This window comes from Larimichthys crocea, chromosome XXIV, assembly GCF_000972845.2.
Source record: "Larimichthys crocea isolate SSNF chromosome XXIV, L_crocea_2.0, whole genome shotgun sequence".
In the NCBI taxonomy this organism is placed as follows: domain Eukaryota; kingdom Metazoa; phylum Chordata; class Actinopteri; family Sciaenidae; genus Larimichthys; species Larimichthys crocea.
Window position 1 is genome coordinate 10,327,616 of NC_040034.1, and position 25,811 is coordinate 10,353,426.

Consider the following 25,811-nt stretch of genomic DNA (forward strand, 5'->3'; position numbering starts at 1 on the left):
AGAGTGTCTTTGAGTAACATCCAGGATCTGTACTTGCTCAGTCACTTGAAATCGCTCCAATGAAGAGCTTCCACTAAATAGCTAAATGTAATGTAATGAGTCTAAACAACATTAAGGAAATAAAAAATACAAAAGCCCATTAACGGCCCTTGGAAATGGCAGAGCTGCTTTAAAGCAATAACCATGAAGCAGGAGCGAGCTAGGTTAGCTGGAGTCATTAAGTCACTAATGGCAGCTAAAACAAGGAACAACTGACTCCTGAGAAGAGCCGATACTGAGAAGGAAGAAATGATAAAGCTGAAAATGATAGTCACAAGGCTGCAGGCTCCAAATTCAATTTGCTTGTGATCAAGAAAAAACAAAAAAACAACAAAACAAAAAACACACACACACAAAAAACAGCATTGGAAACACGGATTTAGGGTTGTTAATTTGACAGCTACAAATATAAGGGTTGGTCCAAAACACGTCTTGTTTTGTTTTATGTTTCATCTCTGTCAGTGTGCCGGGGAGGCCACGACGCTGGCTCACTGCTCGAGGTGCAATGTGTAGTTTTCCCCGCAGGACTAGTGAGACAAACATTTTAGCTACGCTTTGTGTGTGCATGTGTGTGTGTGTGTGTGTGTGTGTGTGAGCTTGATTACTTTGAGCCAATATCTCCTACAGACAGTGCCATCTTTGTTACACAGCTTTTTTTCCCCCTGCTACCTTGCATTAGTCTGGGCAGCCCCCCGTCTTACCGTTAATGATAGAAATCGCTGAGGTTATTAACCGATTACACATTCTCCATCAGATTAGGAGGGCTGTACTGGCTCACTCCCGCTACGGGAATTAGCGCTACGCATTTCTCTTCACGCCGTGTCCTACAATGACACTTCACAGCCCTTCATGGACGCTTGTTATTGCCAGGCAAGTTGCTAAAAACAGCTTTTAGCCGCTCTGAAAGCATGTGTGTGTTTGTGTGAGATATGAAGGAAGGTGGGCGGGTGTCTATTTTTTTCTCTCTTTTCTAGGAGTTCAGGTATGCCATGGAGAGTAGCTGTCACCTTCATCACTAAGAGGCACTCTATAGCACTCATGCAATACTTCCCTATTGTTAAGGAGCGTATGGGTTCACTTTGTTTTAATTTAGAAGGCTAGGTAGGGCATAAATACTCAGAGTGTCTCTTTTGTTTTCACCTTTAAAAAGATGGAGGTGAAAACATCTTTTCAGACTCACATTAGTTGTATTTTTCATCTGGACTCTTGAGTTATAAAATATCTCTGAAGCTCTGTGTAGTGTGGCCTGCTGAGCTGCAGCAAGCCTGACAAAGAGGAGAGGAGAGGAAGCGCATGCTGCCATGTGACTGAGATGCAGGGCGACAGTTGACCTATAAGGGGCTGACTCACCCCCACGTTCACTTCACCACTAATATATTCACTTAGTAACGCTCAGGGGATGTGCAGTTTCGCTGTGTAAAAAACGGCTGAACACAACAACTCGTACACATGTATGCATGCTTAAACACACACGAAGCACACGCATGAGGTCGGAAAAACCAATTTTCTCTTGTGGTAATAGACTTCAGCAGAATATATACCAACCATAAGATACAGGAAATGGTTTGAATTTAAGCAACAAGATGAGAAGTGAGCTGCGTATAAGCACGTGTGCTTAAAGGGAAAGCAAAGAGATTTAGCTATCCATGTCTCAAGCAGGCAGACAGTCGAGGAGAAGGGGGCTGAGGTTCTGAGAGGCCAGTCAAGTGCCTATCCATCGATAAGAGAAAAAGACAGAATATCTCATCCAGAACAAAAAAAAAAGGGACCTAAAGAGCCTGAGATCATAAGAAAGAGGAAGAAAAGAGCAGAGAGACAGAAAAAGATACACAGACAGAGGCCTGAGTCTTATCAGCGGAAGATTAGCGCAAGAGATAAGGCCTCTAGGCAAGGCGTTGTGTTTAGGCTGTTTGAGGCTTCCTGTCATCATCATTAAGGCCGCTTCTCCGATGGCCACTGCAGAACAGAGCAGCCATTTGGAACGACATCCAGTGAGGAGGAAGATAAAGAAAGACAGGACCGTTGGTCAAAAACAAGACGATGGCTATATTAAGTCTAATGAACAGTATAAGCCCTGTCCCATGCTGTGGTAAAGGCACTTCAATACAGGCCTCTCGGTGTATAAACTGCAGAATTTTATGGGTGCCCTAGAATATAATTATATCTCCCAGGCTTCAAGTATTTCCTTTAGGGTGTTCACTGTACTTAAATTTCCTGTGTAACAGGAAAGTGTAGTGACTTGTTTTTCTGCCTAAATAAAAAGATAGATATCATCGTCGGCAGAAAAACTCAGACACTTCTCATCTAATACCTTGCTCTCTGTGTACATGTACAGATCCTATGTAACACTTGACTGTCATAAATAAAAAATAAAATAAAAGGTAATGCCTATTGTCCTCTGAAAACCGTACAGCGAAAACCTAGTCTAATGAAGCAGTGGCTTGCCTTAGAGATGGGGGAGGGAGGATTGTCTGCCGAATCTAGCTGGCTGACTGGCTGACAGTAACAGTCTGTGACACTTTACTGCCGCAGGAGTCGTAGGCACTAGTGTATTGTGACAGAGTGCAACCTTTAAAGGCCAGCGACTGATGCAGAACAGCACCCAAGCCCAGCGACTCAGCCTGTGTCGGTTCTTCTCCTCTCGTGTGCGGTGAGCACGCCTAAAAGCATCCGTGACCACACACGTACAAAGGCATGAGCAGTTATACTGTTTATACACACACACACACACACACACACACACACACACACACAGACAGAGGTACGAGGCTTTTCCTTTACTGCTCTACTAAACATGTCTGAGCTTAAATAACTCTCAGCTTTAAGAAAATATGACCTCTCACGAATCTGGACATGTTCAGGTAATAATACGGTCATCATTTGCCCTGTGCATTATGATCAATTACAAAATCTGTCTGTCAGCTGCCAATTAGTGTGGCACTCTCAGCCACTGGCAGTCACCCTCGACAAAGGTAGCCCACAAGGAAAACAAAAGCCTCTACTGCCACCTGCTGGTCACAGTGGCTTATATCAGTATTTCAAAAGAGAGAGCATCAAGAAGCTGCGACTCTTAAATTCTGCTTTGGCTATTTGATCTCGTCAGGAAGGTCAAGACACAAATAACACTGCAGTGATTCAGTGTTTTACTTACGATGATCGAGCTTAACTCATGTGACCTCATTTCTATTTTATCTTGTGTCAAAGGTAGTCTGAGTCTGTTAATGTCACACCCCAATGTAGAGAGAGAGTGATGGCTTTAAAATAAAAATGAAATAATAAGCTATGCAGGTGTATTGAAGACGCCCGTACGACTTGTAGATCAGATAAGTAACTAGAGACGTGTGTGTGTGTGTTCGTACCTCTCATAAATGGTCTTGAGAGCGACCTGGTCAGATACTCCTTCGGTCTCTTCTAAAAAGAGGATGATCCACGAAGTCCTGTAAGGCCACTCTTCCGTCAGGTTGATCCATGACGCCAGCCGGTCCCAGTTAAAGATGATCTGATTGGCCCGCAACAGACGACCTGTCAACAATGGATGGATGGATGATTAGTGGCCTTAGAAGTCTCTGGTCTACTTACGCTCAAAAGTTGTGGCATTAAAAAAAGAGAGGTGAGGTTGTTAATAATTATGGGCGGTGCTCAAGCAGAATATGTTTTATGGTTTACCTGTGATAGACACAATGTTGAGCAGCCGCCTCATGGTCTGTGGGCTGATATCACTGAACCAGTCCTCGGTCACCAGCAGCTTGGTCAGGTCGAAGGACATCTGTCTGGTGATGGTCCTCTGCATCTGCCGACGCCGGTATGTGTCCTTAACAGAGTACACAAAAAAAACAAAAACAGAAACTTATATTAGCACAAATTGTTGTTTCTGTCTAAATTAGCAACATTAAAGTCTCTGATATGTCTCCAAGACTACAGTTTCATTTGTCGTTTGAACGCAACTTTAATCAATCAAGTGGCAGGTAAGAAATCATATCTGTATCTGTCTCGTAAATAAAGAATCTAAATTGCATTTTTATTCTCAGTGACAGATGTAAAACCACTACAGCCACAGGAGACAATCAACAGCCATATACTTGTACTGGGAAGTCATACATCATTCTTAACCCTTGCAGAAGATTTCAAATCAGTGTACACCAACACTGCTACAAGCTGTGCACCATGAGACCAATTAAACCAATTAAAAGTGAGGTTTTCTTCCATTTGGTCACTCTAAGGATAAACCCTTTTTCTCTCTTCCTTCCTTTTACATCATCTATGGTTTCGTGAGAAAAAAACGTAATTCCCTGTGACTGCAAATACAAATCAAAAGAGCTACTGTCCAATGCTGAACAGCCATGACACACAGGCGAGCTATTGACACAGATCTACCGGAGAACATCTGTGATGATATCAGACAGCTGCCATGGTCATGAGCCAAGGCGAGGCTTTTGGTTGACTTTGAAGTCGTAACACCAGTCTCATGACCTCTTTCTCAGAGAGATGAAACATATGGCCACTACTCAGTCAAAACTGAAAAGGTCTATCATACAGTCAGTCCTATGTGGCTGATTTTCCATTACATATATTTATTTTGACTGTAATTTACTTATATACTTAAGTAAGTAATACTTACTTCTCAAGCTGATACACCGTTACATCATTCTCTGAAAAATGGTTCCTTTATTTTTTTTATAAATAGATTTTAGATTCATTAAATTCCGGTAAATGGAAATAAAATTGCAGAGATACCCCTTATGTCATCCACAACTTGAGAATCCACATGAAAATGGAGAGCCACTAAATCATTTCTCACCCCCGCTCGCCCTCATTTTAAGCTCCACTTGTAGAAAGAGGGCCCTCCTGCCAAGAGCTAGCTAGTGGCGGAGGGCAAATAAAAAGAGCATGCCGCCTCATAATAAAGGCCAACACCAATAATTGAGGGTACCAGATAAACCCGGGGTACAAACAAATGTCAAACAAACAAACAAGAGAGGGAGGCGGGAAGGAAGGAGGGGTAGTGGGAAGGTCTCGCAGGGGGGGAGGTAGGCATCAGCGACAGCAGCAGAGTCACTTAGCCTCCTGCCAGCAGACCTGGTGCCAGTGTTTTGTCACAGGGACCCACTGCTGCTAGGCCTTGTCATTAGGCTGTGGCAACGCAGCAGGAAGGATAAACAGTCATTACATCAATTACACCAGGAACCTTGGCCGCACACCGAGCACCTCTCTCTTCTCGTCTCGGTGTGTCTCCTTCTGTCCTCTGGCCTCTGCGCTGCCTGCCAACACCACGCCTGTACTGATCACCCCCCCCTCTTCAGGGAGGAGGGGGGGAAACAGAGAGAGCAGTGAGAGTTTCCAAGGCAGCAACTCTAACCCTAATCCAATGTTTTCGATTCATGTTGTGGTGAGCTAACATTTTAATTTGGTTTGATTCCAGCTTCATGATATTTCCAGATAACATGAGTGTTGTGGGAATAAGCGTGGTGGGGAAACAAATTTATTTGACCACATTCTAGAAACAATACAGCTGTCTGCATTTTAACTTTGTATCAAAAGCTTCTCTGCAATTTATCGTCGGCTTTTAGACTGTGTCTATTTAGGGTGACAAGTAGAATATATAGAGGTTGATGTATCGGCCTTTGTAAATCCAATTTGGATTTAGTACAATCCTACTCTTGGACTTGTACTTCTGTTATTGCCTGTCTACAATTGTTGACACAATTCTTCCACCTACAACTCATACCGCACCAGCCATCTGAGAAGTGGTGTTTTGTTTATGTGCCATCCATGTCTGGGGTCGTAAACCATTGATGTGGGTCTGTAAACAACAAATCACTGCATGCGATATTGTTCTTTATAAATAAACCCGACTTAAATATCTGTTACCCTGCGGTTTAGCGCGTTCTTGCTGCCAAACTTGGCCTGGTCTTGGCCTAGGCTGGTCTGAGACATCTTCCGGTCCATGTCTTCATGCCATCCTGGAGAGAGAAAGAGAGAAAGAGAGAGAGAGAGAGAGAAAGAGAAAGAGAAAGAGAAAGAGAGAGAGAGAGAGAGAGAGAGAGAGAGAGAGAGAGAGAGAGAGAGAGAGAGAGAGAGAGAGAGAGAGAGAGAGGAAAAGACACAAAGTATTAGATTTATCTCCAAAACAGTTTGATATCCTCCATGTACATGTATACAATACAATATGTATAATAGCCCTTGTCCGTACCCTCAGCAGGCATTGCCTCTCCATTGGTGGGAGCCACCATGCAGAGTTTTTTGGCCGTACTGAGGCCTCTGCTGTTGAGGAATACTGGCAGGTGAACGATGTTCCTCATGTAGTCATGTCCGTTGATGTTAGAGTCTCTCAGCACACTGTTGAGGTTTTGGTTGATAGCTTTGATGATAATATGGGGGTCACTGGCAAAGATGGAGATAAAAGGACCTTTGGAGAAGAGCACCCTGACCTGCAACGAGAAGAGCAGTATAAGTTGTAAAAAACATCTTCTGCAACTGTGTATGTTATTCCACAATCTTAATCAGCCAGCTGCACTACTTTCTGCAATGAAACTGATTTGGTTCAGTCATGTGAAAAACTCTGAGTTTTTAGCATAGCAGATCTCTCTACTTTAATGTCAACAGGGGTACTTTACAATCTGTAAACTATCCGCAGCACATGGTGTTGGGGGATTTCCACTCTGCTAACTAAGGGACATTGTCCAAGTATCACAGGACATCGATTTGTGCTACATGCACACATGGTTTGTTAACCCCCGGCAAGCACCCTCAGCTTCGACCCACAAGATGATGAACATCTGTCCCCACAGCAGCTGTTGACACCATCAACTAAGACTCCATCACATGATGTCGGCATCATAAAAGCACATTATCTAATAGGAAAAGGGCACAGACTGAAGAGAGAAAAAAAAAATTGTTTATTTGTGTAACCTACAAAAAAAAAGAAAAGACGATTTCAGAGCACTGCGTTTGAATTTCTCTGAACTGAAGATGGTTTCAGAGTGACTAGGAGGTGCTTTCAGAGATGAGAAGATTACATTAGCACACAGGAGGTTGCCATCTTCTCTGGGATTACTTCACCAAATAATAACATTTAGCTAAAGGAAATTCTATTACAGCAGCTGGGAGGACAAATCTCAAGTTGGAGCTGAACTGAGGCAGCTGGGAACACCAGGGTAGCTTCACGCTACTGAAGATGTGTGGGGTCTGTTTGCACAGGTGAAAGACACACTAAAAGTTAAGGCCACATGGCAGCTGCTCTACATCAGACTCTCTCATGGTTGTAAATTTGCTTAAGTGACAGATTTGGATATTATCTTGTTATCAAGCTGCACTCATCGTTCATGTGCCCACCCACAGAATCATGTGCAAACACGCACCGTGTCCAGCATCTGCAGCACTTTGTCCTGCTCACAGGCGTCCAGTCCGTCGATGATGACGGCCATGCGTGTCTGGTTCTGGGTGAAACCATCAATGGTTTTGGCCATTTTTGACATTAGCTCCACTTCATGCTTCAGAACCTGGTGTAACGGGGGAAAAAATAAATGTCTCAAAACAATTTAATTTTCAATGTTTGTGTGGGATGGGAAATTGATTGGATTAGGAACTACAGATTCACAACTTCTTAAGCAAATGGAAAGCCCCTTTAGCCATGACAACAGGATGTCAAAAGATTTCCATTTGTCCCTGATTAGTTACAATGACTTAAATGAATTAGTCTACCTTCATAAATCCTTCACTCTTGAGTTTGTGCAAGTTGTTGGCAGCGCTGTGTAGTCGTTTCCTCTGGGAATTGAGGACGGAGTCGGCCACCTGCCACCAGGTCCTACAGTTGAGCAGCAAGGCTAGGCCCACCACACTGGCCATGGCTATCAGCACTGCGTTTACTGTCAAGTTCTCAGGATCCACCTGGAAAATAAAAGCATTGGAACCGATTATTGGACTGTCCAGTGACCTACTGGTTTGAGAACATACGGTTTAAACAAAGGCTCTCCATTTTGTTGCTCTGACCCACCTTAAAGATGGCCAACAGGGCCATACCGGTGATCAGGCATCCCAGTGTCAAGGCAAACAGCACGAAGGAGGGAACACAACATGTTTTCTTCCATTTTTTACCTGGAGTATGAGGAAGGTCGAGGAAAATGTGAGAGATGCACAGTTCAAATCCCCAACAAAAGATAGATTTTCTAAATAATCTGAAAAGGCCGCATAAACAGTTTATTTTATTATTTTAATAGATCTATTTCATTTGAAATTTTGGTTTTACAAAAACTGTACGTATTTCAATTTGTCAGCCACTGACTCATAATAAATCAAGCTTGTCATTGCATAGTAGATTCTTTTTAATCTCAATAAGAGTTTTACAGGACAGTGACTTTGTGTGCTGGTTGAAAGACTGTGACGTCACCTTGGACCTCATCGTTCTTGAAAACCCTGAAAAGCCTGGTGGCCATGAAGCCAAACTCCCTCTCACAGGCATCTGAGAGCGTGGCAATCATCTCAGCCATGGAGGTTTCCCCTCCAACGCTGGACAGACGATTATAGTCTGTAAACAAGAACCTGTGTGACATGTGAGAAAGAGATTATTTCATTTGTTCAGTCACACAGCAAACTGCAGATAGATGCAAGAGTCAATAGCATTAACCTATGCACGTTTTACAACTCAACAAATACAAAATGGGACTGCAATTGTGAAGTGTTAACATTTCTTTGTCTTAGACCCGGTGAACAGACAGAAATTAGTGAGTTTGTGTGTGTATGTGTGTCACTGTCACCTGACAGGTAGAGCACGGGTGGTCTGCTCAGGAAGTTCAGGGGGGTTGACAAACATCAGTTTGAGCAGCAGCTCCATGTAACCGACTTGGCGAGCCAGACGGGTGCTGATGACCCATGCCCAGTTCCAGCTCTCTCTTTCGCGTCGACTTCCAAAGTACACCAACACTGGAGACATTAGATCATTATTACACTTGTTTTAGCTGACATTAGTTTCGGTAACAGCTTTGTATAAACATATAAAATAACATATTTATTTAAATAATTTAGAACTCTCTTTGTGGTCCTGAAACCAGAATACTAATACTAATAAACCATTATGTAATTCAATCACTTCCAAGGAGGCTGCTGCCCTCTGGAGCAGGTCAAATGAAAACAGAGTTTCTTTAAAGTCATCCATTAGTGCATCACTAGCAGATCTGTCTTCTCACCAAAAAAGATGTAGAGCAGGGCAAGGAGGCTGAGAGAAACAGCAATCGCCAGTCTGTGATCCACAGTAAAACCCAGAACCACAGCCACCGAGCCGCAGAGCAGCAGGGTGAGAAAGACTACCAGCCAAGAGAACTGGAACAATGGCTCTATCTGCTGGCCTGCAAAGGTCTTCATCTCATCTGTTGGACAAGAGGAAGGTAAAAGAAGTCAGAAAAAAATCTCACGTCAGGTATTTCAACCTGGCAAAACAGATGAGAGGTGCTGTCCAAAAAGCACATTTCTACAATCCGGCACTTTTCTTCTCTGTATGAGACAGTATTTAAATGGTGTGCGCTTACTTACCCTCCAGTTTCTTAAGGAGGAAAGACTTGCCGCTACCCCACTGAGCGTACAGTCCAACACAAATAGGTGGCTGCATGGTGGGCTCACTGAGGATGTCTGCTAGAGCACTGCTATACAGGTCATAACCCAACATGTCTCCATCTGACTCAGATGGGGAGAGGTGCTCTGAGACATAAAGAGAGAGAGAGAAATGATAAAAAAGTGTAGAAGATGAGAGAAGACAACATAAAACAGTTTAAACTTTTGCAGCTAAGAGCTTGTTTTATCAAACGATTCTTTCTGAATGAAATAAAGAAACGGGTCGTACTGGCTCCAAATATCTGTGTGAGGATGCTTTTCTGGTGGGTACAATCGATGTTGTATGGTGTCTCTCCAGCTTTGTTGGGCCGGTAAAGCAGGCGGCCATCTTTAGGATTCCTCAGCAGCAGCTCGGCCAACTTTCGACTTCTTCCTCGGATGGCAATGTGGAGGGGCGTGTCTCCTTTCTAAGTGAAGTAAAACACAGGGGGGAAAAAAAAGAAACAAAACTAAATAACGCACTGAAAGTAGTTTTATGACAAGATTTCTGTATCTATACAGAGTGCAAAGTGCAAGTGTGTTTTAAAAAAGTACCTTGTCCAGTGCAGACACCTTGGCTCCTTTATCCAGCAGCAGTTCCACTATCTCTATGTTCCTCATTTTTGTGGCTTTAATAAGTGGAGTCTCTCCCTCCTAAAACACAAAGATACACTTCATCAATATCATTCTAACATTTATTTGGAACGTAAAAGTCTATACAGATTGGACTTTTATAATTAATCAAGAATACTCGAGTGAAAAATACTACAGGGGTAATGTAGGCTCTTATGAAGCAATATTCATAGTCGTCTACCCACATTTCTTGTCAACAAATTTATCAGAAACAGCAGATTTCTGAGTATAGAAATAAAAAAAACTTTTAAAACAATATATGAGACATCAGGAGAAATAAAGAGAAAAACATGATTTTTTTGAAGAAATCTCAAGGATGAAACAGAGTGCTCTACTTTAGAGTAAAGTGCACTTTACTGTACCTTAGTGCAGCTCTCTGTGTCAGGGTTACACTGCAGGATGTCTCTCACCATGGTAGCATTGCCCTTCTCCACTGCCCAGTAGAGGGCAGTCTTTCCATCCTGATGTGGAAAAGACAAAGAGGATCTAAGTCTGTCTGTTTATGTAGCAGGATTACTCGTGTATGTTTGTGTAATTCTAACTCGTGGATTAAAGTTCACTTCTCCAAGAAACAACAAAGCCAGAGAACATAAGAAGGCCTCCTGCCTCCTTCTAAACATCAATAGGGTCACAAAGATATAGTGACAGAGGAGCTCCTACCTGGCCCCTGACGTCAATATCTGCGTATTTGTTCAGCAGAGCTCGGACTATCTCCACATGACCTCCTCTCACCGCTCCAATCAGCATTGTCTCCCCACTCTGAAAGAGCAACAGAAAAGAAAATGAGACATGAAGTGAATTGAACTTCCGTATGTATTTCAAACACTCTTCTACACAGAAAGCTTGTAAGGCTGCTGTAGGGTGGCCTCACCCTGTCCGGGACATTGACATAGGTGCCAGCATCAAGCAGGTCCTGTACGATCTCGGTGTGTCCCTCCTTGGCAGCAATGGCCAGGGCTGTGTTGCCATCTTTGTCCGTCATGTTGACATTTGGGTTCCTCTTCAGCAGCTCCTTAACAACCTCTGTATAACCACCTTTCACTCCCACAATCAGAGCCGTCATTGAGTTCTGAAAAGAACGACAAAAAAGAAGAATTTTAAAGCTGCAACGATTAAGCAATCAATCAGTTCATTCTTGATCCTAAAAGGTATCCGAATTCTCTGATTTAAGCTTCAAAAATGTGAATACTTTCTTGTTTGTTTAGTCATCTATGACAGTAAACTGAATATCTTGGGTTGTGGACAAAACAAAACATTGGAGGGTGGTCACCGTGATCAACATTTTTCACCATTTTATGGACCGAACATTGAATCCATGAATCGAGAAAACAAATAACCGATAATGACAACAACATTAAGCCTTACAGATTTTTCTCTCTGCTTGATTGAGCGTGAAGATTTGTGTTGGTTAGTGTTCAGCATGTCAAATACTGAATAATTTACAGTTAAGATTAGGAAACTCAAATCATCTTTTTTCAGCAGCTCTTAGAGAAACTACAGGCTCATTGACAATACATTATGGACATATTGTTGAGCAAGCTCAATAACTCATATATTTTTCCAGGCACTAGAGTCTTAATTACATATAAATTAATTGCTCTGCAACATTAGCTACTATAGTTCCATCTGATTATTGATGCTTCACATCAAACCATCACATCACTCAGTTTGTGTCAGCACAGATGCAACATGACTCGAAGGAGCACAGATGTGCTACATCACAGATCCAATCAATTATTTAATATTGCTGTTTACTAATGTGCTTGGGCGCATTAAATCTTGATTGTGTGAAAACTATACTGGTGAGAACAGGACGCTTTGTGTGTCGTGGTACCCATGATCCCAAAACGAAATTGGACCTGCTCAGCTGTTAAGCTACCTGTTCAGACTACTGATATTAACACTGCTCAGGGAACATTGATAAATAATGCTACATCAAATAAGTGTGGGTGTGAAGAATTGTAATATGGGTAAGACTTCCTGTTGTTTTTAAGTCACACAGACAACAGCAGTGTGAATAAAAAGGCCAAACTAAGTGTCTCTGTAAGTTTAACTTTGTAAAGAAAGTTCTGTTGAAAGTTGGACATTGAATGCTTCAGACAAATTCACTTACTGCTCCTTCTTGATCCACATCAGCCCCATTGGCTAGAAGGTGCATCACACATTCGTAGTGGCCCTTCCTGGCTGCCCAGATCAAAGGAGTGGTACCATACTGTGAAGAAAATGTGATAGAGTGCATGAGACATCAGTGGTGAGAGATGATTTAGCCAACAACCCAGGGACCTGTAAATAATTATGTAGCAAGGATAATAAATAAAGGAAGAATCTTTTAATCTTCGGCGTGATTAAAAACAAGTAAATGATGAACATCTGTCAGCGTGTAGTTACCTTGTCGGAGCAGTTGACCTTGGCTCCGTGCTGCAGCAGGAGATGGACAATCTCAGCGTGGCCTCGACCTGCCGCCCAGATAATGGGGTAGACGCTGTACTGTTGGGGCAGAGGACCAGGGTGAAGTCATGCTGACAGTAACTAATGATCAGTGTCAGGCCTGCGGTCGTACTAACACTTTAAGGCGCCTCACATGACTGAAAACAGATGATGGGAGGGCATTGTACGTGCAGGTCTAGAGGGCCTGTCGTTGCGTTTACATTTTTTGTTGCTCTGAAGTTATGTTTACTGTCATTTACAACAAATGATATGATGATATACAGTGTGTCCAGTCTTAGTACCTGACCAGTGATGTTGGGATTAGCTTCTTTTTCCAAGAGCAGCCGGGCCACATCTGTACGACCTTTATAGGCTGCCCACATGAGAGCAGTCCAACCTCCCTGAGTAGGATACACACACACACACATAAAACAGTTAAATAATGAGGTGAAAACAGAGGATTTGGTCATGATTACGCAACAGATCTACATATAAAATATGTGTGTGTAATATTCTGGACAATTAATTACAGGTATCATTTCATAATAAGGTTTAAGGGCAACAAGAGTATTAAATTCAAGCCTTACAAAACAGGTGGAATCTAAGCAGATTTTGTGGTAGGAAAATGTGCTATTTACAGCTGGTGTGACACACTTTCCAGTGAGTGAACAGTATCACACTGTGTGGTTTATTATAATCCCACTGTGATGACTGGCTGTGATCTGTCCTGTGCAGCTTAGACATGTCCCGCACGGTAATGAGTCAGCTGATAGAGCTGTCCTGAGTCACTTCGATAAAGTCACAGAGGCCGATGATTGAAAATCATGTCTCGTCATACGTGATAAAATGATGAAGGAATGGAAATAAATGTAATCTTTGAGTGTGGATATAGAAATATCTACATCACTTACACCACCCACTGAGAGTTACTGCTTTACAGGATTACATTTTTAGCTGGCTGCTGGAAATTCACGCTGGGACATAACAACTAATACTGCACACGCTCAGCCCCAGGTAACAAATATCTGAAGCTCATCTGCATTTTGCCAATAGTTTACTCATGAATATACAGAATAGCTGCCCCAGCAAGCCTGCAGACAACTGTCCGCCTCTGACAAGTCCATACGCAGAGACTAAATCATATCATTGCCAAATGCTGAGACAACCAGAGCTCAGTAAATGGGATTACTACTAGAGAGGAGCCATCACACATGAAGTAATTTCATTTTATATCCATTTCATAGCTAATGGTTCGTCCCGTTCAACCAGCAGAAACCATTAATGTGCATACAACCAAGACGTCATAACTTTGTTATAACTTAAATCGTATGAAGGCTACATATTGAGCGTCAACTTGGAGTACAAGTAGAGCAACTTGTCACGTCTTAAGTTTCATGTTTAAAGTATTTTTAGAAATATGACACTGTTTCTTATTGTCCCATGTTGTTTAACACAAAATGTCATGTCAGACTGGTGCTGAGGATACATTACTATCCAATAGTCTCTGATTTTATTTTATCATTTTCTTCTAAAGATCTCCAGAATCGAGTTAAGGACGCTGTGATTACATGACACACATTCTCATCCCCTAAACCGCCAGAATGTCCTTTTGTTGACTTAATATTCATTAGTATATTTTTACTTAATATTGTATAGTATGAAGTTTTGGATGATGGCATGATACAACTAAGTTTTTAATATATAAAAACAGAATACCGACAGTAGATGTGAAATGAAAAAAAAAAAAGATTCCAGTAACTCTTTACTCTCACCATGTCTCGATGTTCCAGGTTAGCATTGTTCTCGAGCAGTTCCCTCACCACATCGATGTGGCCCTCCTTAGCTGCTGAGATCAACGCCGTCCAGCAGTCCTGCACACATAGACAACCCGTTACCCTGGGAACCCCCATCAGACTCCGAATCCAGTGCGACAAACGTCTGTCCAAGCACTACGCGGGACGCCCAAAGCACTGTACCTACCAGCTGGTCATACCAGGTGCTCATGGGAACACGGTGTCGCATGGGCATACAGGAGTGTCAGAGAATAAAGTGTGAAAGACAACAGCGACTACAGACTTCACCTCTCTTGTTCTGCGTTAGCACCAGATTGAACACAGCGTTGAGTGTGCCATGTGTAATAGCAGGTTACATGTACGTGAGATGGTAATGAGAGGTGTAGTGTGTGAGCATGTATGTGTGTGCCTAAGTGGGAGGGTATATATATGCATGCGTGAGTGTGTGCGTGTGGAGGGGCTGGCTCCTGAAGAAACAGGGTGTTGGCCAGTGAGTAAATCCTGTCATTTAGTCAAAAGAGCGAAGGTAAAAGTGTGTAATGACTTGTCATTATGGCTCATGACAGCTCATAATAGCTGTGGACTAAGCCTGACTGTGGTGAGTTCAGCAAGATGGAACATCAAGACCACTAGTTCAGCTACGTCTTCTTTGTCAAGTGGATGATGTGGTTACAATGACCGCATTGTTTTTCACCTGTGCCTGGACTCTTATATATCGCCACGTGTGCCTGTGCGTGAGGGGATGTTCACATTAGGCAGTGTGAGAGGTTTTGTGTGCGCGTATGCATGCTTACAACATCGTCCAAGTTAACGTTGGCTCCTCTCCTAATGAGCTCTTGTGCTATCTCCAGATTGCCCTGCTCTGCTGCCACCATCAGGGGAGTCTGTCCGTTCTGGAACAAGGAGAGAGGGAAGAACAGATACTGATTTTACCCCACCAGCAAGCCAATTAAATATACTGTTTTCTCTGTAACCCTCTGCGGAAAAAAAAAATTACAGCCAGTGATAGCATTTGATGATTAAACTTTATTCCTATACTGTAAGACAACCTGATAATTGATCCCTTAATGCAATATGGCTTACACATAAAATGACAAAAATGGTTTAATCTATATTTTTCTTACTGACAATACAAAAACAAAACCAACAGTCTCTGAGTACTTTCTGAGAAGTCCATACCTATAATACCTAAAAATTCTTTTTACTCACACAGGAGTAAATAGTGCATTTATACCAGGGACTATGTTCAGACATGGATGTGGTTTTTTATAGTGAGTATTTGCAGCAGCAGGACAGTTTATGTGGGAATGACATGGCAATAAACTTCAGTGTCCGTGGTCGTTGAAATGAAGGATGTGGCTCCCTGATGTTTTCGGACAAAATGGAGGAATCAGATATATCAGGCTTTGGCCACACAGACGATACTTATTAGTTTGTTCAGCTCGTTGTAGGCTTTGTTGATGATCCTTTAACTAATCACAACTACTACAGCTACAATGGATCAAAATACTGAACATGTAGACTCTGGATCTGTTTCTTTCAGGATGCTTCAATGTTAAATTTTTCAGAAAGTACAAATTCTTTTATCAAAGATAGAGGTTTGATGCAGCTTTTTAGACACTGATCAACAGAAAAAGTGATCTAAACCCATTAAAACAATGAAACATGGAAACTTTCAAGCAGGGTAAATATCTTTTGCAGGTAATTTAAAAAGGACAACACTAACACCACATAAGCCGAACACAAATTAAAGTACTGTGTCTTCTCGCAAATGGTGTTACAATCAGTTTTAGTGGTTTCGTTTCACAACAGATTCTATTAGCCCTTTTTTTTCCCACAAAGCACTTGTTACATGATCTCCAAGAGCCTCACATTACTTCACGTTCTAGCTTGCTAACGGTTGACTTACATCACTCCTGCTGTCCACATCTTTGAACTTGTCCAGATGTGCTTTGATGGCAGCCAGGTTCTCCTCCTCCACGTAGCTGAACAGACTCTGGACGGCCAGAGAGGTCATCTTGAGGGAGGTGGTGGTATCCATGGCTGACTGCTAACCACCTGTACACCACTGGAGAGCGAGAGGAAAGCAGATTAGTATTCACAGCTAAAAAGACCAATAACATCTATCTGGCCCTGCACAGCTAAATGTACAAACACTACTGAGAGAGAAGCAAGTTGTTAAATGGAAGCCAGGAAGAGGGTGTGGTGTATCTTTGAAGTGATGCTAGGGAATAAACAAGTACTGACCAAGCCTAGCTCACACGCACAAACTCACCCATACAGACCAAAAAACAGAGGCTGCATCTGCCAGGCTATAAACATCACAACATGCAATCACAAAAGAGGATGAATCTTATTAAAAAAAGAATGAAATGCTGCATGAATGTAGATTTATTGAACAAATGACCAAGTGTGTGCACGTCCTTGTATCTGCATGAATGTGAATTTTTGTTATCTGCTTTTTGCTTCTAAAAGTAAGAACAGATTGGCTGCACAATCACCTGTGTCAGCCTTTACTGACATATCAGGCACAAACAGGCCGACACAAATCGATTCCTCAATCTTTAGGACACGGGTCCGTGCATCCGTTTCAATCCAAAATTTTAAAAGTGTAGTTTTAATAGGACGACGCAGCGAACAAGCTCATTACACGAGAGCGAACAGGGGGGCACTCGGTTCAGTTCAGTCTGTCTGCTCATGCTGAAAACATGAACTGAAATATGTCTGCTTGGTATAATGAAGGCAATGCTCCGCTCACAAAAGTCCACTAAGTCGTCAAATACCGCTGAAGAGTAGTCTTTAAACTTTCCGATCCTTTGATGTAATGATGCCTCGAGACAATTGGTGCGCTCAACTGTGAGCTCCAATTATACTGAGACCGACCTTAGTTCCACCCTCCTCCACCGCCTTAAATTGGAGGAAACAAGAAAAGTGCTGTTTTATTTTGTTTGTTTTACGCACTATTCCACTGAAGCTGCTTTGCATTGATGGGAAAATGGAAGTAAGATGTAGTTAGGTAATTGTCTGCATCTGACAAATCAATGCACACGGCCCACTTTGACTCCACCAGTTTCCCAGACATAGACTGGCATGTTCCTGTAAACGCTGAGTAATTTTTTAACCATTTTAAACCTGGGGCTCAACAGCAGTACTCACAAATGATACTTCTGTAACTATTCCACACAACAACACGTTAATATACCGTAAGATGACAAAGCTTTCCAGATATTAAATGTATCTTTTCCTCGAACAAAAGGGAACCTCCCTCAACCGGGGTTGTTTTAACTGTAGTAGGGATTCATCCGATCGATGAAAAACTCATTAATGATTCATCAAGTTGGGCTCTTCCATCATGGTCGGACTCACTTCCTGCCCACAGTAACACAGAATTAATGAGAAGCTTTCGTTGCTTTCAAGTTGCCTTGGCAATGGGTTTCACATAAAGACTAGCAGAAAATGCTGCTCAATATTTCAACGTATTCTGCGAGACAAACGGATCAATAAAGTAAATGTCACATGCCTGTTGGTACATAGACCCAAAACAGTAATTTCTGTCAAATTCAGAGCGACCAATCAATGAATAACTAGATTTATTTCCTTTTTTTTTCCTGAAGTCTGACCCTGTTTCAACAGTCAGGGATTTACCTGCCAACTGTTCTCTCATATCAGACAGTGTCATGCTTTAATGAAAAAAATCCTTTGTTTACAGTGAAGGCAATAGGAGCCTGTTGGCACACCCTCCTCAGCTCCTTGTCTCTCAGCACAATGGGTGGACGATAACACCACACAAGAACCAATCAGTAAACATTTGTCTCTCTCTCTGTTGAGCAATAATCAGATGGAAGCTCACACACACACTCTTTTTTTAACAAAACATACAACTAGAAAAGAACAGCAGAGACAAAACACCAATTAAAAACAATAAAAGCCGTTAAAACAAATGATTAAAGCTGATAAAAGAGTGACGTGTGCTCTCTAGAAAACACTAAAAAGCTGAAAAGTGGAACTCCTTACCTTGGTGTAGGGTGAAGCTTCTATTTATTTGGCTATTCAGCACCAATCTTTATCTTTTGCTCACTCGCACACAGTATCAACAAGCACTGCCAGGCTCAGCATCCCCCCTTCACTCGGGGCTGAATATTAAATGAGGGGGCTGGCCCACGCCCATCCCCGTCCAACACAATAGACACACGCGCAGCCAGTTTTTCATTCATTACATGCACTGGCTCGACACCAACTGATAGAGATAAAAGAGGGGAGACAATTACGGTGCTGGCCTAATTTGTGCAATTTAATTCTATGAGTACGGCAATAAAGAAACATTTGGTTTTAATGGCGGCGGTCACTGGTAGATTATCTCTCCCGTCACCCGGGTGTGTTTAAATCACTCAACTGTTCATCAGATAAAACCCAAAATGGCAAACTGATCCTGAAACACTGTAGATCAGAATAAATCCCTTAAACTTTGTGATGGGTTGAACAATATGGACAAAAAAATCACAACATTTTAAAATAAAAACCTAAATACTGACATGTCAGAAAATAATTTTAAAAATTGTGTCCTAAGCCAAAATTAATTAATTAATTGGGCCTTTTTGCTCAGTTACTCGGTTATCAAAAGTTTATTTATTTTCTGTTGATCAATTTGTGGATTCATCGATGAATCATTTCAGCATACATCTATAAACAAAAATAAGAAGCCAGGCGAGAAAACATGATTTGTAAATTATGTACTTGAAGCTACAAATCTCCCTACAGATGGGAAGCAGACAGCAGAGATGATCATATCGTGAGACGCCTTAGAGGAGGTGTGAATACATGGAGGAAGTTTAAATGGAAAACACCAGAAAAAGTATCCAGAATGGTTTCTAGTTTACGCTGGAGGAATTACAGGAGTCGCATCTCAAACTAAAGACGTTCTGAGGAGAGATAACCCAGGCACTACTGAGAGTAATGCCTAAAAGTGTGAATGGGAAGACCTTTTAAAGAGAATACTTACAGCAGCCTTGAATAAAGCCTTGCTGACAGACAATCCACCTTTAGGAAACGGTGGAGTCCTGTCATGGCTACTTATATAGCTAAACATTTATACGCATTCGATACACCGACGGCGCCGCCTTCTGATCTGATTGGTGGACGACCCGCTCTACCTCCTGGGCCACAGCCGCCCTATTATTATCATGAGATATTAATACAATGGGATTTATCAGGCGTTTAGCCCTCCTCCTCTCTCTTCTTATACAACTTCTTTCTATACAATGTTAAACTGTGGAGTGGACAGTTATGATCTGGGGTTTGTTACCTGTTTGTATGTGTGTAACCGGGTGGTTTAACCATTTCTGTGTGGTGGTCGAGAGAAAACTACAGCCAAAGCAAGCTGACAATACATATTGACTGGTGTGACAACCAAAATGTTGCATTTAGCCACATAAAAATAAGCATTTATATATATAATATTTCAGAGATGTGTTGGAGTAACAAGAATTGGCACTTAGCTTCCAAAATAAAAACACTGTAGCAAAAAGAAAAGTGTTTAAATTTAACTATCACGCCCACAACATGCAGGAGTAAGAGTTCAGGTATGATCCAGTGTTTATGTAAAAACACAGACCACTTGATAATCATCAGGAAAGCTCAAATAAACTCCTGGTCAGCTGTGCTCTTCTTATCTGAACACAAACAGACATGAACTTAGGAGGCAACACTGGATATGATCTCTAAATTTAACCAGTCAGCTCTTCAGCAGCGTGTCATGTGGGTATGAAACTGCTGAGGATTCAGTTCCCCCTAACACATACCGGGGTCAGCTCCAAAAACAGGTTTACAGTGTTGGGAAAAACTAATAAGCAAAACCTGGAGCTTAAAGTCTGTGGTCCAGACTGGAGGTGGGTTTTATTTTGAAAGGTAACTCAGTAAACCTTGTGCTTGGGACAAAAAAAAACTCTGCGTACAGAGACACACTAAAAAAAAGTGTGACAAACACACACAGTGCTGATAAACATATTGACTTTGTGTGTTTCCTGCTTCAATGATGAAACTTTAAACTACATTTCAACACCACCGGGTAACTTCAGGCACAGCAGCCGCTCAGGGTGCGCGACTTCGGCTTGAACAAAAACAACAACAACATCTGGACACACACACACACCAACATGTGTGGCTTCAAAGAAAAGTAAAGCTATAATTTACTTTCTGCTCTGTAATAAACAGGTTTCACACGGACACCGATGACTTCCCGTGTTTAGCTTTGTTACTAAGGAAGCAACTGGCAACGGCTAACAGGCTAACGTGAGCTAGCTGCGAGTGGCTAACCCAACAGGTCCTTTTAAAAAAAATCACCTTTAAAAGATAAAATAAGTACAGCACACAGCATGAAGTCGTCTTACCTAAGCAGGGCTGCTCTTGGACGGTTTGTGTTTTGATTCCAGTCCGGTAAATATAGCCAAAAATCACCACTTTTTTCACGTCATACTGTGGCTTCTTTGCGTGTTTTTTTTTTTTTTCCACGTTAACCTGCTCCAGCCTGGCTGCTGCTGCGGTCATAGCTCCACCTCCACCTCCACCTCCACCCACTATGTGGAGGAGCAGACGGGGGTCAGGCAGGCACCCTGGATTTTATTTAACAAAAAGAACAACCTCATATGACTCACCCACAAGCTGATATGTCGTGCTTTTATTTTGAACTTCCCTATAATAAAGAGAACAATGAAGAGCATTCACTCAAACACAGCTGATTTACTTTATTAGTAGCAGTATAACTATAGTTAGATTTCAAAAGCCTGTAAAGAGAATATAAAATATTATTACTCTCCAGTACCCAACAGAATATAAAATATAAATGTGGTCCGGCTACATTAAAGTGCACGTGAATGCATCAGTGATCATTTATATTCAAACATAAGAGAAAATAGATTACAGGCTTTTGTGTGTGTTTTAAGAAAAGTAATCAGATTCTTTACTTGAGTAAAAGTAGTAGTACAATACTTCATACAAACATATTCAATGATGAGTAAAAGTTCTGCGTTTAAATTTGATACTTGAGTAAAAGTATAAGGAATATTGATTATGCATACAAATGACCCTATTTTTGTATTATATAAATAGATTATTATCACTGATGCATTCACGTGCACTTTAATGTAGCTGGACTACATTTATATTTTATATTCTGTTGGGTACTGGGAAGTAATATTTTTTATATTCTCTTTATAGGCTTTTGAAATCTAAGAGTAAAAAGTATAAAAAAAATCATGTATAAGATGTCAGACTTCATGCTGGTGTTAGAGTCTCACAGCTGTTGGAATGAAGGACCTGTAGGCAGCGCTCCTTCTTACGTGGTGGGAGTAGCAGTCTGTTGCTGAAGGAGCTGTTTGATGATGATGGATGTCAGCTTTGCTCCTCATCCTCCTCTCCCCCACTTCCTCTAAGGAGCCTAGGAAGCAGTCCATTTATGTATGAGACAATAGATTTTCTACAGGGTTGGATGTCCATTCCTTGGGTGAGATAGACAGCTGCCTACACAGGTGAAAACATATACCTTGATAAATGTCCTCATAGTTTGAATTGGGTTAATTCTTACAGTTGATTTCTGAATGTGTCTGATGTGATGTAAACTTTGAAACACTTCCAGTCCAATGAGTAAGATTTAGGGGGACTGCTTTTAAAATATAGAAGACATGGCATATATTATGCATAACTGTTTTAATTAGTGAATAATTCCCTGAAAATAACAATCTATTTATTTTCATTACTTTGAAATAAACAAGCCTTTTATATCTACAGCGGGAGTGGGTCCTCTTCCATGGAGTCCGCCATGCTGAAACACTGTGTTAGCCTAAAAGAGGCAAACTTCTGATCTAAACGGGGCTTTTTGTGAGTTTTGCCACTGTCATTTCTTCTTCACTCTAGACAAGCGTGAGCTGAGTTTGCAATGTAACCACTGCATCACCTAAATCCTACACACTGTTACTTTAACAGGACAGTGCATCGTCAATAAAAATTGCTTCACCTTTTCCTGTTAAAATGCATCAAAATATCTGCCATGAAAAAAGGCACAATACTGTTGCAGAGATAATCAGTTATTGCTAATATTACATTTTCATCAGTAATGAGACATTATATATATTACTTTTTAAATAATTTGTTCACAAAATTAACCTACATGGATAATAATAAAATAAAGAATTAGACGTATATTTTCCGTTCTAGTGTTTAAAAATAATTTCTCTTTATTTTGCCACATAAATCAGAATTTTAATGTACTGTTATACAAATCTTTCAATAAATTTCCTTCTGACACAAAAATAACGTTATGTTACACAGGCGCACGTACACACATACTACATGGACACATGCACACGCACGCACGCAGAAACACACACACGCAGGCACGCATGCTCACATACACACAAAACAAAATGCGCCATTCTTGATTTGGCACTTTGGACATATGGAGCAGTTTGCATTGATCTGCTGGTTTGGGTGGCCATGCAGTGCAATAATCGCTATGTTTGTAGAATGACATCCCTTTCACTTAAGTGGGCCACACTCTCCCTAACACAGGGGCCCAGGCTACAAATATAGTTCACATGAGACCACATCGACATGTACGGATCACATGAATACTGGTACACACACAGTTATGGCAGGAATATGCAAATGTTAGAAAATTGTAAAAAGAAATGAAAGAGGTCCATACTTCAAAGCTCTCCTCTGCCGCTTTGTTATTTTACATTACACAAATGCACACACAAAAAATGCACGACTTCAAAGTGTGACGCTGTGGGCTCGAAACTCCCAGACTATTTCCTGCTCTATCAGACACACAGAATGTGTCTTTGGACTGTTTAAACAACAGTGAGGTGACTTTTAGGCTGCCTCCTCTCCGACAAATGTCCACATTTTCTTGACTAAATCCATAAAAATGTCTAATGAAACAGAAATGAATCACATGGGTGGTTGTTTGAACCTCGTGTTGCCATGCGTGTTGTAAAGAATGAACTGCATGATTTGAAAGGCTAAAGGTGAGTCGTGGACCAAAACAACATGATGGAACCAGTGTGTCTTAAACCCTACAGTAAATGCACCCTGAAAACATCCCCTATTCTAACATAAGTTCACACAATATAAAATAAGACCAGCTGGTCTATGACTTTGAGTTTTGTACAATATTATGATGCCATGTACACAAATAACTGTATCAGATTTCCTCACAGACAAAACCAAATTGCACATTTAAATAATTTGCAGCCTGAATATGTGCTTTCATGCACTGTGCATCAAATTGGAAACTTTTCTTTTACATTCAATTGGCTTACAATAATTATGGCTATAAAACACATACAAAGTAGATAAATCTCTCTAATCTGATTAGAGTTGTAGGATTTAAGACAATTCATTAAAACATACGAGTGTTCAACAGTGACATTAACAATCCACTGTGCTTCCCCAATTATAACATTTTATTACTTCGTTTATTTAAATAGTTTTTGATATTTGTTTTAGAGAGGAAAGACATTTAAACACAGAGGAAACCTGAAAATTATGAACACAAATCACACCCCTGAAACACAAGTCTGAAATCCTTATGAAAAAGAAAAAACTAAATCATGACAGGGTAAATAAAATTCCATGTCAAACACACAATTTTCTGATGAGTCATGTTTGAAAAAAAAAAACAACAAAACAAAACAAAAAAACAGCAGATATGAAAAATATTTTTTAAAAAAAACAGAAATCCATTTAGTAACTCATGAGTGCCTCTTTTTTAGACTTTCCACTGCTGGAGGCGGACGAGATCTGAATTCCACTTTGGGGTTCTCTATGTTGTCTATGCAAAGTCAATTCATCCCAGAAAAGATATTTAAAAAAAAGAAGAAAAATAGCACTGAGGATGGATTTTAAATAGCGTTGTCACAAACATCTAAATACAAAACACGTACAATGTGAGTTCTTCTCCAATAAAGATTTTAAAAAAGACATAGAAATCAAACAATGTTTTGAGGATCCTAAGGCCTGTTTGAAATTGGCAGCTGATGATAAAGGTTATGTTTCTTTTACATGAACACATTTTTTCCACCATTTCCACCTAACAGAGGCTTGTATCCAGACAATGACAAAAACCCTCCACATACTGCACTTCTATTCTGTTTGTATAACCTGACACGGTGAAACTGCATTTAGGTTCGTGCAGCGTGCCATCCAACTGTTATTTCACCAGACGAGTACATAGAGGGTTTAAGGCAGCTTGGAAGTCTTCATTTCCACTAATGTAATGTAAAGTAACCACTATCACTCATTAGTTTACATCGTGGCCATTGTTACATCCTGGTCTTGTATCCATGTCAGAAGTGTGATTGCTGTCATCCTTGCTACTGGAAGTTTTGACAGAACATTGACTTGTGTTTTCTGTCTGTTAGGATTTTCAGAGCGTCCGATATTTGGTTCTTTGTCAGGTAAACAGACTCGCCACACTCCAGCTCTCAGTGGTTGCTAGTTCGTCTCAAGTGTTTCTGCTGCTGAAGGGGACTGTGTGCGTTGCCGCCCTGAGCCTCATGTGGCTTTGTCTTTCTGGTTGCAGTTGTTGTCTGTGCTGTTGTGGTCTGTCTGGTTGTCCTGTAGTTTGTCCTTCAGCAGACCGTCCTGCTGCTCTTTGGCCTGCTGGCGTCTCGATTTCACAGGTAGGACAAGCACCACCAGGAGACAGAGGAGGTGTAAGCAGAAGTACCAGGACCTGCAGCCACATATCAAAGTCAGAGTTATCTCAGCACAGTTTATTATAAGTAGTAGAGAAAAACAAGAAAATAGCTTCGGAAAGGAATACTACTAATGTAACACACTAAACTAAGATGGTAACCGTTGGAAACATTAAACCTGCTAAACATGAACATGTTGATGCTGAGAATTTATTTTGGCTGATTTTATCATGAGTACAGCAGTCAACCAAAGATGGCAATGAATCTGTGCAGACATCGGAAAAAGAATGTATTGTGAGTCACGGTGAGCATGCCGACATCAGCATTAGTTTTCTGCCTAAATACAGCCTCACAGGGTGGCTCCAGACGTTTAGTCTTGTTACTGTTTGAACACGAACTTCAAACGTGGATAACGACCCTATAATATGCATCACAAGTAGTCATAGTTACACAGGGAGGAGGCAAATTTTGTGTCATATAGAGGAAAGTAGGACATTTCTAGAATGATTGAAATTTTTGCTGACACAGAAATGAGAAAGAAAAATCAAAAATCTACCATGTCAGACTATTTGGTTATTTTGACTGACCATAAGTATTATAATTATACTATAGTTATTGACCCAAGCACTATCCACAGATCTAA

General features: G+C 41.1%; 2 protein-coding genes across 6 annotated transcripts in view; both read right to left on the bottom strand.

Moving 5' to 3' along the window:
* Positions 1-21,027, bottom strand: part of kidins220a (kinase D-interacting substrate 220a) — a 41,777-nt gene extending 20,750 nt beyond the window's left edge. For 3 of the 5 annotated variants that reach the window (XM_019260192.2, XM_019260191.2, XM_019260190.2), the window contains exons 1-23: positions 20,861-21,026; positions 16,384-16,542; positions 15,269-15,367; positions 14,454-14,552; positions 12,984-13,082; positions 12,643-12,741; positions 12,368-12,466; positions 11,126-11,323; positions 10,915-11,013; positions 10,617-10,715; positions 10,177-10,275; positions 9,872-10,049; positions 9,565-9,729; positions 9,222-9,401; positions 8,793-8,958; positions 8,426-8,577; positions 8,033-8,133; positions 7,741-7,926; positions 7,398-7,538; positions 6,230-6,467; positions 5,908-5,999; positions 3,706-3,850; positions 3,399-3,561 (exon numbers count right to left, since the gene is read on the bottom strand). In XM_019260192.2, coding sequence (XP_019115737.1) covers positions 3,399-3,561; positions 3,706-3,850; positions 5,908-5,999; positions 6,230-6,467; positions 7,398-7,538; positions 7,741-7,926; positions 8,033-8,133; positions 8,426-8,577; positions 8,793-8,958; positions 9,222-9,401; positions 9,565-9,729; positions 9,872-10,049; positions 10,177-10,275; positions 10,617-10,715; positions 10,915-11,013; positions 11,126-11,323; positions 12,368-12,466; positions 12,643-12,741; positions 12,984-13,082; positions 14,454-14,552; positions 15,269-15,367; positions 16,384-16,515 — 3,029 coding nt within the window. In that variant the 5' untranslated portion in view covers positions 16,516-16,542; positions 20,861-21,026. Of the gene's footprint in view, positions 1-3,398; positions 3,562-3,705; positions 3,851-5,907; positions 6,000-6,229; positions 6,468-7,397; positions 7,539-7,740; positions 7,927-8,032; positions 8,134-8,425; positions 8,578-8,792; positions 8,959-9,221; positions 9,402-9,564; positions 9,730-9,871; positions 10,050-10,176; positions 10,276-10,616; positions 10,716-10,914; positions 11,014-11,125; positions 11,324-12,367; positions 12,467-12,642; positions 12,742-12,983; positions 13,083-14,453; positions 14,553-15,268; positions 15,368-16,383; positions 16,543-20,860 lie in introns of all 5 variants that reach the window. The other 2 variants (XM_019260189.2, XM_019260187.2) reach the window with 1 other exon arrangement.
* A 1,652-nt stretch (positions 21,028-22,679) lies between these two features.
* mboat2a (membrane bound O-acyltransferase domain containing 2a) overlaps positions 22,680-25,811 on the bottom strand; it is a 38,081-nt gene continuing 34,949 nt past the window's right edge. Inside the window, exon 13 of the mRNA XM_027274836.1 lies at positions 22,680-25,206. Within this exon, the coding sequence (XP_027130637.1) occupies positions 25,026-25,206 (181 nt within the window). The 3' untranslated portion in view covers positions 22,680-25,025. The remainder of the gene's footprint in view (positions 25,207-25,811) is intronic.